At 38.1% G+C, this 15,421-nt stretch overlaps 1 protein-coding gene across 3 annotated transcripts in view; it reads left to right on the forward strand.

The window, feature by feature from the left end:
- The window catches only part of hm13 (histocompatibility (minor) 13), a 125,970-nt gene that overhangs the window by 62,437 nt on the left and 48,112 nt on the right, over window positions 1–15,421 (forward strand). For all 3 annotated transcript variants that reach the window (XM_055188970.2, XM_055188968.2, XM_055188969.2), the window contains one exon: window positions 14,368–14,425. In XM_055188970.2, coding sequence (XP_055044945.1) covers window positions 14,368–14,425 — 58 coding nt within the window. The remainder of the gene's footprint in view (window positions 1–14,367; window positions 14,426–15,421) is intronic.

Below are 15,421 nucleotides of genomic sequence, written 5' to 3' on the forward strand. Positions count from 1 at the left end.
AAACTTGAATGTAAAATAATGATACTGGTCTTTTTAGATTTCGTGAGTCATGCCGAGTCAAACGATACCAAATGGTTTTTGGTCGGCCATTTTGTGTGTCGGCCATTTTGAATTTTTTCTTTAAGTTCAAGTATTTCAGAAACGCAATTGCGTATTGTTATGAAACTTGGTATGGTTCATCAGCAACATGTTCTGAGAGGGCTTGTAAACTTTTCGGCGCCCCCTAGGGGTCAAGAGATTTGAAGCTATATCTCTGCATCTCTTTATTGCATTTACACCAAATTTGGTGGGTGTCATCACAATCATGACTTGAGTCACCATCTATTGTTTTGGTCAGTGCCCCCTAGTGGTCAAGTCATTTAAGGCTATATCTCCGTATTGCTTTATCGTATTTACACTAAATTTGGTATGTGTCATCACAATCATGACCTGAGTCACCATCTATTGTTTTGGTCAGTGCCCCCTAGTGGTCAAGTCATTTAAGGCTATATCTCCGTATCGCTTTATCGTATTTACACTAAATTTGGTATGTGTCATCACAGTCATGGCCTGAGGCACCATCTCTTGTTTCGGCACAGTGCCACCTAGTGGTCTCAAGATACAAAAAATTGCTATTTTTTCATAAAACTAATGCAAACTTAGATCTTAAATCATGACAATCATCACGTATGAATAATTTTTTGCCATGTTTGGCTTGACCCCGGTATCGCTGCTTGCAGCTATATTTATTATTATTATTAGGGGTCAAGCCCCGAAGGGGCGTAGAACCCTATTGTTATTGTTAGTTTTCTTATTATTATTTATCTTCCTCGTTCTTCCACCCAAAAGTCAATGGCAGCCCATAGAACCGTACATAGGAAAGTTATGAAATTTGGCACACATGTAGAGGACAGTCTCAGAAGTTACTATAGCAACATTGGTGTGTCTGACTCAAACCCTCTAGCGCCACCAACAGTCCAAAAATCCACTAATGTTCATGCTCATAACTTCTGACTCGTGAGTCCTAGAAACTAAATTCTTGTTTCCTCTGAATCCTTGGCTGATGATGATTCAATTGCACACATTGATGTCATTTGTGTCATGCACATCTTTCCACCATTTTGAATTTTTCGTAAAACCTACTTTTTCGAACTCCTCCTAGACCGTTTGTCCGATTTGCATGTCCTTTGGTATATAGCATCTAGAGACACCCCAGACAAAAAGTTATCAAAAGCTTTTTGATAGACCAATGCGTTCTCATATAAATTGACAACATATATGGCGGCGAGCACGCCAAAACGGACGTGAGGCCATATCTTCGCAAAACTTTATTGTATCGACACGAAACTTGGTATATGTCATAACAGTCATGACCTGAGGGTGCCTGCAACGTTTCGTCACAGCGCCACCTAGTGGTCACGAGATTCGAAAAATGCCTATTTTCGCTTATAACTACTTCAAACTTGAGTCTAAAATCATGAAGGTGGTCTTGTTAGATTCCTTGAGGCATGCCGAGTCAAACGATACCAAACCGTTTTCGGTCGGCCATTTTGGGTGTCAGCCATTTTGAATTTTCTCAATAAGTTCAGTATTTCACAAACCGAATGGCGTATCGCTACGAAATTTGGCATGGTTCATCGGTGACATGTTCTGAGCGCACCTATAAATCTTTAGGACGGCGCCACCTAGTGGTCAGGATATGTAAATAAATTGTTTAAAATCTTTATATCATTTGATTAAATTGCCACTATGACATAAGACTTCACTCAATTGATTCCTTGGCTCATGCTGAGTCCGACGGTATAAAATATGTCTGAGTCAAACCTACTTCCTGTCGGCCATTTTGAATTATATTGAACACCTACTTTTTCGAACTCCTCCTAGAGCGCTCGTGTGATTGGCTTGATTTTTGGTATGCATCATCTAGAGACACTCTAGACAAAAAGTTATCAAAAGATTTTCGGTAGACCTATCCGTTATCGTATAACGCATCAAAGAATGCGAGGGCGAGCACGCCAAAATGTGTTTGAGCCTGTATCTTCGCAAAACTTTTGCGTATTAATATGAGACTTGGTATATGTCATAACAGTGATGACCTGAGGGTGCATGCACCATTTCGTCACACTGCCCCCTACTGGTCACGAGATATAAAAAATGTCTATTTTTGCTTATAACTACTGCAAATTTGAATGTAAAATTATGAGACTGGTCTTGTTTGATTTTGTGAGGCATGCCTAGTCAAACGATACCAAATGGTTTTTGGTCGGCCATTTTGTGTGTCGGCCATTTTGAATTTTTTCTTTAAATTCAAGTATTTCAGAAACGCAATTGCATATTGTTATGAAACTTGGTATGGTTCATCAGCAACATGTTCTGGGAGGACTTGTAAACTTTTCGGCGCCCCCTAGTGGTCAAGAGATTTGAAGCTATATCTCTGCATCTCTTTATCGTATTTACACCAAATTTGGTGGGTGTCATCACAGTCATGGCCTGAGGCACCATCTATTGTTTCGGCACAGCGCCACCTAGTGGTCTCAAGATACTAAAAATAGCTATTTTTTTCCTAAAACTAATTCAAACTTAGATATTAAATCATGACAGTCATCACGTATGAATCAATTTTGCCATGTTTGGCTTGACCCCGGTATCGCTGCTTGCAGCTATATTTATTATTATTATTATTATATATTATTCTTCTTCTTGTTCTTCCGCCATTAAAGTCAATGGCAGCCCATAGAACCGTACGTAGGAAAGTTATGAAATTTGGCACACATGTAGAGGACAGTCTCAGAAGTTACTATAGCAACATTGGTGTGTCTGACTCAAACCCTCTAGCGCCACCAACAGTCCAAATATCCACTTATGTTCATGCTCATTACTTCTGACCCGTGAGTCCTAGAAACTAAATTCTTGTTTCCTCTGAATCCTTTGCTCATGATGATTCAATTGCACACATTGATGTCATTTGTGTCATGCAAATCTTTCCGCCATTTTGAATTTTCCGTAAAACCTACTTTTTCGAACTCCTCCTAGAGCGTTCGTCCAATTTGCATGTCCTTTGGTATGTAGCATCTAGAGACACCCCAGACAAAAAGTTATCAAAAGCTTTTTGATAGACCAATGCGTTCTCGTATAAATTGACAACATATATGGCGGCGAGCACGCCAAAACGGACGTGAGGCCCTATCTTCGCAAAACTTTATTGTATCGACAAGAAACTTGGTATATGTCATTACAGTCATGACCTGAGGGTGCCTGCAACGTTTCGTCACAGCGCCACCTAGTGGTCACGAGATTCGAAAAATGCCTATTTTCGCTTATAACTACTTCAAAGTTGAGTCTAAAATCATGAAGATGGTCTTGTTAGATTCCTTGAGGCATGCCGAGTCAAACGATACCAAACGGTTTTCGGTCGGCCATTTTGGGTGTCGGCCATTTTGAATTTTCTCATTAAGTTCAGTATTTCACAAACCGAATGGCGTATGGCTACGAAATTTTGCATGGTTCATGGGTGACATGTTCTGAGCGCACCTATAAATCTTTAGGACGGCGCCACCTAGTGGTCAGGATATGTAAATAAATTGTTTAAAATCTTTATATCATTTGATTAAATTGCCACACTGACATAAGACTTCACTCTATTGATTCCTTGGCTCATGCCGAGTCCGACTGTACCAAATATGTCTGAGTCAAACGTACTTCCTGTCGGCCATTTTGAATTATAGTGAACACCTACTTTTTCGAACTCCTCCTAGAGCGCTCGTGTGATTGGCTTGATTTTTGGTATGCATCATCTAGAGACACTCCAGACAAAAAGTTATCAAAAGCTTTTCGGTAGACCTATCCGTTGTCGTATAACGCATCAAAGGATGCGAGGGCGAGCACGCCAAAATGTGTTTGAGCCTGTATCTTCGCAAAACTTTTGCGTATTGATATGAGACTTGGTATATGTCATAACAGTGATGACCTGAGGGTGCATGCAACGTTTCATCACAGCGCCACCTAGTGGTCACGAGATTCGAAAAATGCCTATTTTTGCTTATAACTACTGCAAACTTGAATGTAAAATTGTGAGAGTGGTCTTGTTAGATTTTGTGAGGCATGCCGAGTCAAACAATACCAAATGGTTTTTGGTCGGCCATTTTGTGTGTCGGCCATTTTGAATTTTTTCTTTAAGTTCAAGTATTTCAGAAACGCAATTGCGTATTGTTATGAAACTTGGTATAGTTCATCAGCAACATGTTCTGAGAGGACTTGTAAACATTTCGGCGCCCCCTAGTGGTCAAGAGATTTGAAGCTATATCTCTGCATCTCTTTATTGTATTTACACCAAATTTGGTGGGTGTCATCACAATCAAGACCTGAGTCACAATTTATTTTTTGGTCAGTGCCCCCTAGTGGTCAAGTCATTTAAGGCTATATCTCTGCATCTCTTTATTGTATTTACACCAAATTTGGTGGGTGTCATCACAATCAAGACCTGAGTCACAATTTATTTTTTGGTCAGTGCCCCCTAGTGGTCAAGTCATTTAAGGCTATATCTCCGTATCGCTTTATTGTATTTACACTAAATTTGGTATGTCATCACAGTCATGACCTGAGGCACCGTCTATTCTTTCGGCACAGTGCCACCTAGTGGTCTCAAGATACGAAAAAATTGTTTTTTTTTCATAAAACTAATGCAAACTTAGATCTTAAATCATGACAGTCGTCACGTATGAAAAATTTTTTGCCATGTTTGGCTTGACCCCGGTATCGCTGCTTGCAGCTATATTTAGGGGTCAAGCCCCGAAGGGGCGTAGAACCCTATTGTTATTGTTAGTTTTCTTATTATTATTATTATTATATATTATTCTTCTTCTTGTTCTTCCGCCATTAAAGTCAATGGCAGCCCATAGAACCGTACATAGGAAAGTTATGAAATTTGGCACACATGTAGAGGACGGTCTTAGAAGTTACTATAGCAACATTGGTGTGTCTGACTCAAACCCTCTAGCGCCACCAACAGTCCAAAAATCCACTTATGTTCATGCTCATAACTTCTGACCCGTGAGTCCTAGAAACTAAATTCCTGTTTCTTCTGAATCCTTGGCTCATGATGATTCAATTGCATACGTTGATGTCATTTGTGTCATGCAAATCTTTCCGCCATTTTGATTTTTCCGTAAAACCTACTTTTTCGAACTCCTCCTAGACCGTCCGTCCGATTTGCATGTCCTTTGGTATATAGCATCTAGAGACACCCCAGACAAAAAGTTATCAAAAGCTTTTTGATAGAACAATGCGTTCTTGTATAAATTGACAACATATATGGCGGCGAGCACGCCAAAACGGACGTGAGGCCATATCTTCGCAAAACTTTATTGTATCGACACGAAACTTGGTATATGTCATTACAGTCATGACCTGAGGGTGCCTGCAACGTTTCGTCACAGCGCCACCTAGTGGTCACGAGATTCGAAAAATGCATATTTTCGCTTATAACTACTTCAAACTTGAGTCTAAAATCATGAAGGTGGTCTTGTTAGATTCCTTGAGGCATGCCGAGTCAAACGATACCAAACGGTTTTCGGTCGGCCATTTTGGGTGTCGGCCATTTTGAATTTTCTCATTAAGTTCAGTATTTCACAAACCGAATGGCGTATGGTTACGAAATTTGGCATGGTTCATGGGTGACATGTTCTGAGCGCACCTATAAATCTTTAGGACGGCGCCACCTAGTGGTCAGGATATGTAAATAAATTGTTTAAAATCTTTATATCATTTGATTAAATTGCCACACTGACATAAGACTTCACTCTATTGATTCCTTGGCTCATGCCGAGTCCGACTGTACCAAATATGTCTGAGTCAAACGTACTTCCTGTCGGCCATTTTGAATTATATTGAACACCTACTTTTTCGAACTCCTCCTAGAGCGCTCGTGTGATTGGCTTGATTTTTGGTATGCATCATCTAGAGACACTCTAGACAAAAAGTTATCAAAAGCTTTTCGGTAGACCTATTCGTTGTCGTATAACGCATCAAAGAATGTGAGGGCGAGCACGCCAAAATGTGTTTGAGCCTGTATCTTCGCAAAACGTTTGCGTATTAATATGAGACTTGGTATATGTCATAACAGTGATGACCTGAGGGTGCATGCACCATTTCGTCACACTGCCCCCTACTGGTCACGAGATATAAAATATGTCTATTTTTGCTTATAACTACTGCAAACCTGAATGTAAAATTATGAGACTAGTTTTGTTAGATTTCGTGAGGCATGCCGAGTCAAACGATACCAAATGGTTTTGGTCGGCCATTTTGTGTGTCGGACATTTTGAATTTTTTCTTTAAATTCAAGTATTTCAGAAACGCAATTGCGTATTGTTATGAAACTTGGTATGGTTCATCAGCAACATGTTCTGGGAGGACTTGTAAACTTTTTGGCGCCCCCTAGTGGTCAAGAGATTTGAAGCTATATCTCTTCATCTCTTTATCGTATTTACACCAAATTTGGTGGGTGTCATCACAATCAAGACCTGAGTCACAATTTATTGTTTGGTCAGTGCCCCCTAGTGGTCAAGTCATTTAAGGCTATATTTCCGTATCGCTTTATTGTATTTACACTAAATTTGGTATGTGTCATCACAGTCATGACCTGAGGTACCATCTATTGTTTCGGCACAGCGCCACCTAGTGGTCTCAAGATACGAAAAAATTGCTATTTTTTTCCTACAACTAATGCAAACTTAGATCTTAAATCATGACAGTCATCACGTATGAATCATTTTTTGCCATGTTTGGCTTGACCCCGGTATCGCTGCTTGCAGCTATATTTTAAAAATGTATTAGTAAAATCATAGTCCGGACCATTACGCTGAATGACGATTTTACACTTTGGAGCATTATTAAACTCATATTTGGTCATTGTATTTTCACAAAAGTTATTTGAAACATAAAAGTAGACATTTTACTTGCATTTTATATGTTTTTTTTGTATGTAAAATCACTTTTGTAAATTATATTTGATGCGGACACCAAAATGGTGACGTCTCGTCTTTGACCCATATGCTTTTACTCTTGCATTAACGGTTTTAAAAAAATATTACCCCAATTAAAAATGAATGGGAAATGCAAATAGTTTTTTTTCCATTTGTAAAAAACAAATATCAAATCCAGCATAAATATGAAAATTTTGACACAAAAATGAAGGCCTGGTACTTGTGCACAAATGCAATGCAGAAAACACATGTTCACACAAACAAACACACACACATGGGTATGACTGCCACAGAGAGCATTTGTATGGAATTTGGCAAATAAAATCAGTCACAAATGCAGAAAATAAGATATAAAGAGGTGCGACCTAATGCACGCACATGTACACACTCTCTCTCTCTCTCTCTCTCTCTCTCTCTCTCTCTCTGTCTCTCTGTCTCTCTCTCTCTCTCCCTCTCTCTCTCTCTCTCTCTCTCTCTCTCTCTCTCTCACACACACACACACACACACGCAAACACACACACACACGCAAACACACACATGTATGACTGCCACAGAGTAGAGGTCTTCTCTGGTCCAAAGAAATGTACCCGATCCGAATCCCTTTCACGGTCCCTACGGGTCCTTGAAATCCTTGAAAGTTTTTGAATCTGGAGGAAGAAATTCAAGGCCCTGGCAAGTTTTTGAAAATATACATGCATAGATACAGGTAATTGAAAATACTTGAATCTATTTTATGCAAGAAGTTTTCTGGAAAAAATACACACTGTAAAAAAAATTGCCTCCCTAACTCAAAATGTTCTAGTGACTGGTAACATTGACAATTTTCACTTGTGCCAATAGATTTTCTGTGAACTGAATTTTATCAATTGTGGCAACGATCTTTAAACATTAGCTCAATGGGAAATAACAGGTTGAGCCAATTGAAAATAAGAAACCATGTTTTTGCCCAATTAACTTTTTTAAATTGTGGTAGCATTCTTATTTTAATTTACCCAAACTGAAAATGTATATTGGTAAAATTATATTGGTAAGGAACCATGCTGAATTGTTTATTCCCCGTTGTCCTAATAGAAAAAGAAACACTCAAACTATTTTGTAACATTTTATTCATTAGTAATACCTTAAAATTGTAAACATACAGAAATGGTCCGCATACAGTTGCACAGTAGACATTAGAAAATAATTATTTTTAATAAAAAGTTTTATAAAATAACAGTCACAAATATTTTGTGAAAATTTAAATAAAATGTAAGTAACTGAGTGTACCTTCCCAAGGGACGATTTCCTGGACAGGGCTTATTCTATTTCCAGACTAAAAAGCATGTTTAAGCTGTCTTAATTTAAAATCATCTTTCACCGACATTTGTTTTGTCTCAAGATGCACACCAGTAATGTTTTTTATAAGGTTTGTTTGTAAAAACTACCTAAATGTCCTAATATAAAGGAGGCCTAGTCCTCTAGATTGATCTAGACCCTGTACGGGAAAACGCCCCAGTGTTCAGTAAAGCTTCACATAGATTTTAGTACTCAAAGCTCATGGAACTGCCACCTAACAATTCAAACGTTAAACATGTAAAACATTTTACAAATAGGCCTATCTCCAAAAACATCTACAGTGGGGCAAAAAAGTATTTAGTCAGCTACCAATTGTTCAAGTTCTCACACCCAAAAAGATGAGAGAGGCCTGCAACCCTCGTCAAAGGTACACGTCAACCATGAGAGACAAAATGAGAAAAAAAAATCCAGAAAATCACACTGTCTGATTTTTTTAAGAATTTATTTGTAAATTATGGTGGAAAATAAGTATTTGGTCAATAACAAAAGTTTATGTCAATACTTTGTTATATACCCTTTGTTGGCAATGACAGAGATCAAACGTTTTCTGTAAGTCTCCACAAGGTTTTTACATATTGTTGCTGGTAGTTTGGCCCATTCCTCCATGCAGATCTCCTCTAGAGCAGTGATGTTTTAGGGCTGTTGCTGGGCAACTCAGATTTTCAACTCCCTCCAAAGATTTTCTATGGGGTTGAGATCTGGAGACTGGCTAGGCCACTCCAGGACCTTGAAATTATTCTTACGAAACCACTCCTTCTTTGCCCGGGCGATATGTTTGGGATTACTGCCATACTGAAAGATCCAGCCGCGTTTCATCTTCAATGCCCTTGCTGACGAAAGGAGGTTTTGAGTCAAAATCTCACGATACATGGCCCCATTCATTCTTTCCTTAACTCGGATCAGTTGTCCTGGTCCCTTTGCAAAAAAACAGACCCAAAGCATGAGGTTTCCACCCCCATGCTTCACAGTAGGTATGGTGTTCTTTGAATGCAACTCAGCATCTTTCTCCTCCAAACACAAGAAGTTGAGTTTCTACCTAAAAGTTATGTTTTGGTTTCATCTGACCATATGACATTCTCCCACTCTTCTTCTGGATCATCCAAATGCTCTCTAGCAAACTTCAGACGGGTCCGAACATGTACTGGCTTAAGCAGGTGGACACATCTGGCACTGCAGGAATTGAGTCCCTGGCTGCATAGTGTGTTACTGATGGTAGCCTTTGTTACTTTGGTCCCAGCTCTCTGCAGGTCATTCACTAGGTTCCCCCATGTGGTTCTGGGATTTTTGCTCACCATTCTGGTGATAATTTTTACCCTACGGGATGAGATCTTGCGTGGAGCCCCAGATCGAGGGACATTATCAGTGTTCTTGTATGTCTTTCATTTTCTAATAATTGCTCTCACAGTTGATTTCTTAACACCAAGCTGCTTACCTATTGCAGATTCAGTCTTCCCAGCCTGGTGCAGCGCTACAATTTTGTTTCTGGTGTCCTTTGACAGATCTTTGGTCTTGGCCATAGTTGAGTTTGCATTCTGACTGTTTTAGGTTGTGGACAGGTGTCTTTTATACTGCTAACAAGTTCAAACAGGTGCCATTAATACAGGTAAGAAGTGGAGGACAGAGGATCCTCTTAAAGTAGAAGTTACAGGTCTGTGAGAGAACGAAATCTTGCTTTTTTGTTATTGACCAAATAATTATTTTCCACCACAAATCGCAAACAAATTCTCAAAAAATCAGACAACGTGATTTTCTGGATTTTTTTCCTCATTTTGTCTCTCATAGTTGAAGTGTACCTATGATGAAAATTACAGGCCTCTCTCATCTTTTTAAGTGGGAGAACTTGCACAATTGGTGGTTGACTAAATACTTTTTTGCCCCACTGTATATAAATGTGGGGAGGGTTCCTCACCCAACGTTAATCACAATTTCACTTGAATTTAACATTCTCACACTAAGTAAGAGCTTATAAAACTTTATGAAAACACTTTAAATAATGCCTCATAACAGTTTAAACATTAAACACCTAAAACATTCTACAAATTAAAGGCATAAAGTCTCACAATATTTCGAGCACAACCTGCTCACTGGAAATGAATCTTGACATGGATCAGCAACTGTTCAGAGTTTCACGAATTCCCATTTTCATGTCACGTGTGTAAATCTCCAAAGCCTTGGAACTCTGTAAGAAGTAAAAAATTATCACTGAGCGTTCATATACCAAATGAAGCCAAATGTTATAAATAAAATCAGATCAATACAGAATATCCTCAAAGTTTACACTTCTGAACATAAAAAAACACCAGCGTCCTTTATCTACCCCTCGTGGATTTCCTGATGCAAGATGACGACGGCAGCATGCGCGGCGCAGATCGATTGACACATGAGATCAATGTATTGTGAGAGTTATAAGCTTTTGAATGGCTCTCGCGGAACTTTGATGTCATGGTTTGATTTTTCTGCGCAGTGCTGCATACGGTCGAATACTTGTAAACAATGTGTCCTTTTCTTTACGTCCAGGCCAAATACAGATGCCCCTACACTCGTAATATATTCATTAATTAAAAAACACGGCAATTTCTCTCTAGAAAGGTGCAGGTTGATAGCAGCCTTTCATGTCTATGTGTGCGCAGGTGCGGCGCAGCGACTCTTAATAAAAATAACGCACATAAATCTCGAAAAAGCTAACAGTTTTCACACAATTATGTTATATAAGAAATATAAATATAATATACTCACTGTGAAAGTTGTAGTGGCCTTGCCATTTCATCGCTAAATGAAGCGTTAGCTCAGTGCGTTACACTGAGGAGAAAAAACATATCAGTTTTATAACAAACATCGTATAACTACTAACATAGTCTTTTAATCAATCAATACAATCACAATAAAGTTAAACACTCGTTTTAAAACATTAAAACAATCGAAAATTCTTTCTTGCTTTCAGTTCCTCTGGCTCGGCAATATGCTTTTTGTTTGTTATGCTGTAATTATTCAGATTTTCACTCAGTTTAACTTGAAAATGACTTTAAAAATACTTAAAAACGACTTTTTTGTAAATATTTAAGTACTTACCATAACTTTATTGTAGAAAATGTCGATCATCAACTCCCGCGTATCCACACTGACTGAAGCCAATTATTTTCAGGTGCATGCCAATACGCTTTTCTGTCTCAAACTACTTTCAGTCAACTCAGATTTTTCATTTGACATGATGAATTGGCTGAGCAGAGTTTAATATGTTCTGTGAATATATATATATATATATATAACAGGAAGTCGACCATTTTTGATTGTTTAAAAAATCCATGCGGTGAACTTTTAAATACTACTCCTAGTGGATTCATGGGATTGACACCAAACGTGGTGATTATGATGCCGAGACATTGTACTTGCTAAATTGCGAAGGGATTTTTGATATCTCGAACGGTTCTGCCATGGCAAAACGACAAAGTCATGGCGAAATCAGAGAAACAGGAAGTGTCCAATATCTAAGGCAAAAAATATCTTATTGTGAGGACACGCGGGGTATTTGTTCTTCTGAAGATTTCGATCGCATTGATGTGCCTATTGTGACCCTGGGTATAGTGCCACCACCAGGCGCCAGGAAGTATGTCATTCACAGAAGTGGATTTTTTTGACAGTTCCATGCAATGTTCTTTTAAATACTCCTTCTAGGATATTCATGCGATTGACACCAAAATGGGGTCAACATGATGCCGAGACATTGTAGATGATAACTTGTGAAGGGATTTTTGATATCTCGAACTTTGTTCCCATGGCAATGCGTCAAACTTTAGTTTAAATGTGAAGGCATATTTAAGCCTTTCCAGTTGCATGCTGTGAACTTTTAAATACTCCTTGTAGAGGATTCATGCGATTTGACACCAGAAGTGGTCAACATGATGCTGAGACATTGTAGACGCTAAATTGCGAAGGAATTTTTGACATCTCGATCGCTGTTCCCATGGCAACGCGTCAAACTTGACTTTTATTTCAGGCATATTTAAGGCGTGCTTAGATTAACTTTAAATTTGGCGCACACATCAGAGTTGTCGACTGTTAAGTGTTGACAAAAAGGTCAGATAATGGAGTGTCTATTTAGTGGCTCACTAGCTCCACCGTTTGTCTAAAATGTGGGGTTTCTTTTACCTACAGTACATAAATGGGTCAGTAGCAACATGAAATAATCCACTGATATTTACCCACTTGATGCACTTGCCCACCGTGCATCGTTTTCTCGGAAGCACCAAGTAGCGGTAAAAAAACGTGCGAGGGCCTGCCATCGCTGCTTGCAGCTATATTTTTAATTGTGTCTCTTATTGTTTTCTCATTTCTATCTAAAGCACTTAAAATTACCGCTGTGTGTGAAATGTGCTATACAAATAAACTTGCCTTGCCTAAACAAGAGCTTTTTGAAAGTTAGTAAAGCCTGCAGTTCCTTTTCCATTCGTTGCAGCTGGTCATTGTAATTTTCAGTAGTATAGACCTTTTGCGAGTCGACGTCACAGTTACGCCACGTGTGCAGTGTGGTGGCAAAAAACATTGGAAATGAATGACACACAAGTGAAACGAACAATATAACTCACTAGAAAATGTATTGTTGTGCTGTTGAGTGTCAGAATAGGAATGGCAAATTATATGACCTTCATTTTTGTAGTATACCGTCGTCAAAGACACCATTTGAAGATAAATGTAGGTGTTTATGGTTGCAATAAGCCCTCAACCGGACAGACTGAAGTGATGAAATCATTTGGAAATCTTTTAATAATTAGAATAGAAAATAATTAGAGAAGATATCCGGTGTTCTGTCGAAGTCTGTTCCCTCTATGTGTTTCATATAGCGTTTTCATCACGTTACGTTTATAATTTATTTAGAAAGATTAAAGATTTGAATGAGTTCATAATATCAATAATATTACCATTTATTAAAGTTTTCATTTTTTTCCGTTTTCTATTAATTCCTTTCACGTTATATCTTAGCCTATGTCTTCTTCCTGTTTGTTCTAAATTATGTTTACTAATAAATATATAAACGTAGCACACACACACATACACACAACGTAAAGTGTTAAAAATATATAACCAAGCCTATACAAATTAATTTGTATGTAAACATAATAGTTTTAGAACAAACACGTAGGCTATAAATATAAGGAAGAAATTGAAAACAGGAAAATGATGAAATATTTAATAAATAATATTATACAGAATACATGATAGTATTGCTCTTATAAGTACTTCAGCGATTCATACTGTAAAATAATTGATTTACCAATAAAGAACAATACATATACATTACCAAGCCATTTAAACTTTTAATTTATTTAAAAATAAACGTAACTTGGTTATAAGAAACATTACACTTAAGAGAAATATAGGGGAAACAGACTTCTACAGAACACCGGATCCATAAAAATCACAGTTTAACGATAAAACACTTCACACTTCTATTGCAGAGCTGTCACTTTCTGCCACCAGTTGGGCTCCGCCCACAAAAAACGTCATCTTTGTTTGCAAACACGCAAAAGGTCTATAATGGTTATGACAAATCAGGGAAGAATGCGCAATGATCCAGAACACCCAATCAGGAAGTGAATGTGAACGGCCACTTTTACTAAAACAGGGTCTGCAGTATATCCAAAAGTCTCTAGATTTGAGGGTCAAAGACTCCCAAGTAGTGTGGACGCCATAGTGAAATTTATGCTTTATAAAACAAAGACGCATAAATGTAAACATAGTCTTTGTCTGTAATGACTAGTCTGTTAGGCCAGCTGTAGATAAAATAATTTTGTCACCACAGTAGTGACACAAAGATACTGTTTGCTAAGCGACCATGTTTGTTAAAGAGCTTTTAATTTGTGTTGATAATTTTTATTAAACTAATTCGAGAGGCAGATGAGACAATTTTCTTTACGTTGAGAAAACTGGTACAGCCTTTATAAAAAAGTTTTAACATTGCTGTTGCTTGTCATTCTCTGTGATTGGCTTGTTGTTATGCAATATTACAGCGAAAACCCTAGTTTTGCACTTGTCAGTGGAGTACAACAACTCATCCAAATTCTTTTCTTGTAGGTTTTTGGCACCAATGTTATGGTGACTGTTGCAAAGTCTTTTGAAGCCCCCATTAAATGTAAGTATGCCATAAAACCCTTTATCCTGCCAATGGTATTTTTCTCCTGCCAGTGATATAAAATTGCTGGTAACAAGGATTCGGAGTATAATTTTTTTTTGGACCTTTATTGCTGTTTGTTTGAGGGGTATGAGCAAGCTCCACATCATTTTGGACCTGTTAGATTTTTCTGTATTTTCAGAGTTGGTGTTTTGTGTGGCTTGGCAATGTTCAACCAAAATGTCTGTTACCATGGCAGTAAAAATCCATTTACATGTTCAATTCAATTCAATTCAATTTTATTTATATAGCGCTTTTCACAATTGGTGATTGTTTCAAAGCAGCTTTACATTAATAGAAGAAGTGAAAAGCACAGAAAAACGACAGATATCACAACATAATACACGATAGCACAAGCAGCTAAATTTGATGCGGCTATGAATCAACATTATAAGCGTGCGTATTGCTAATGTAACGTAAAGAAGATGGTGCTAAGTTAAGCCCAAGAGGGCTGCCTCCCCGGGTTGAAAAACCCCCTAGGAGAAAAAAAAAAAAAAGTCATAGGAGGGAAAAACCCTTGGGAGATATATTTATATTGAAACGATTAAGGAGATTAGGCGGAGGTTAAGCGGGTTCTGCCAGTGGTCGTTGGTCATGCATCAGCTGGGCATCACGTTGAAGGTCTGCCGGTGGGTCAGAGGTGTGCCGACTTTCACATTTACCGGAACTGGGTCTGTTTGTCTCATTGTCCTCGGAGAGGAGGACGAGACATAAAGAAAGAAAAACAAAACCCAATTAGCGTAGGGGCCATTCATATGTATACACCTATACATATACACAAACATATATCCATATATATCCACACATATCTATATATACATATATACACATATATATACATACACATACACACACATACACATATATATACACATATACATATATATACATACACACATATACACATACATACACACACATGTACATATACGTATTGAAGATACAACGTCATCCTAG

This window comes from Misgurnus anguillicaudatus, chromosome 13, assembly GCF_027580225.2.
Source record: "Misgurnus anguillicaudatus chromosome 13, ASM2758022v2, whole genome shotgun sequence".
NCBI classification, from domain to species: Eukaryota; Metazoa; Chordata; class Actinopteri; order Cypriniformes; family Cobitidae; genus Misgurnus; species Misgurnus anguillicaudatus.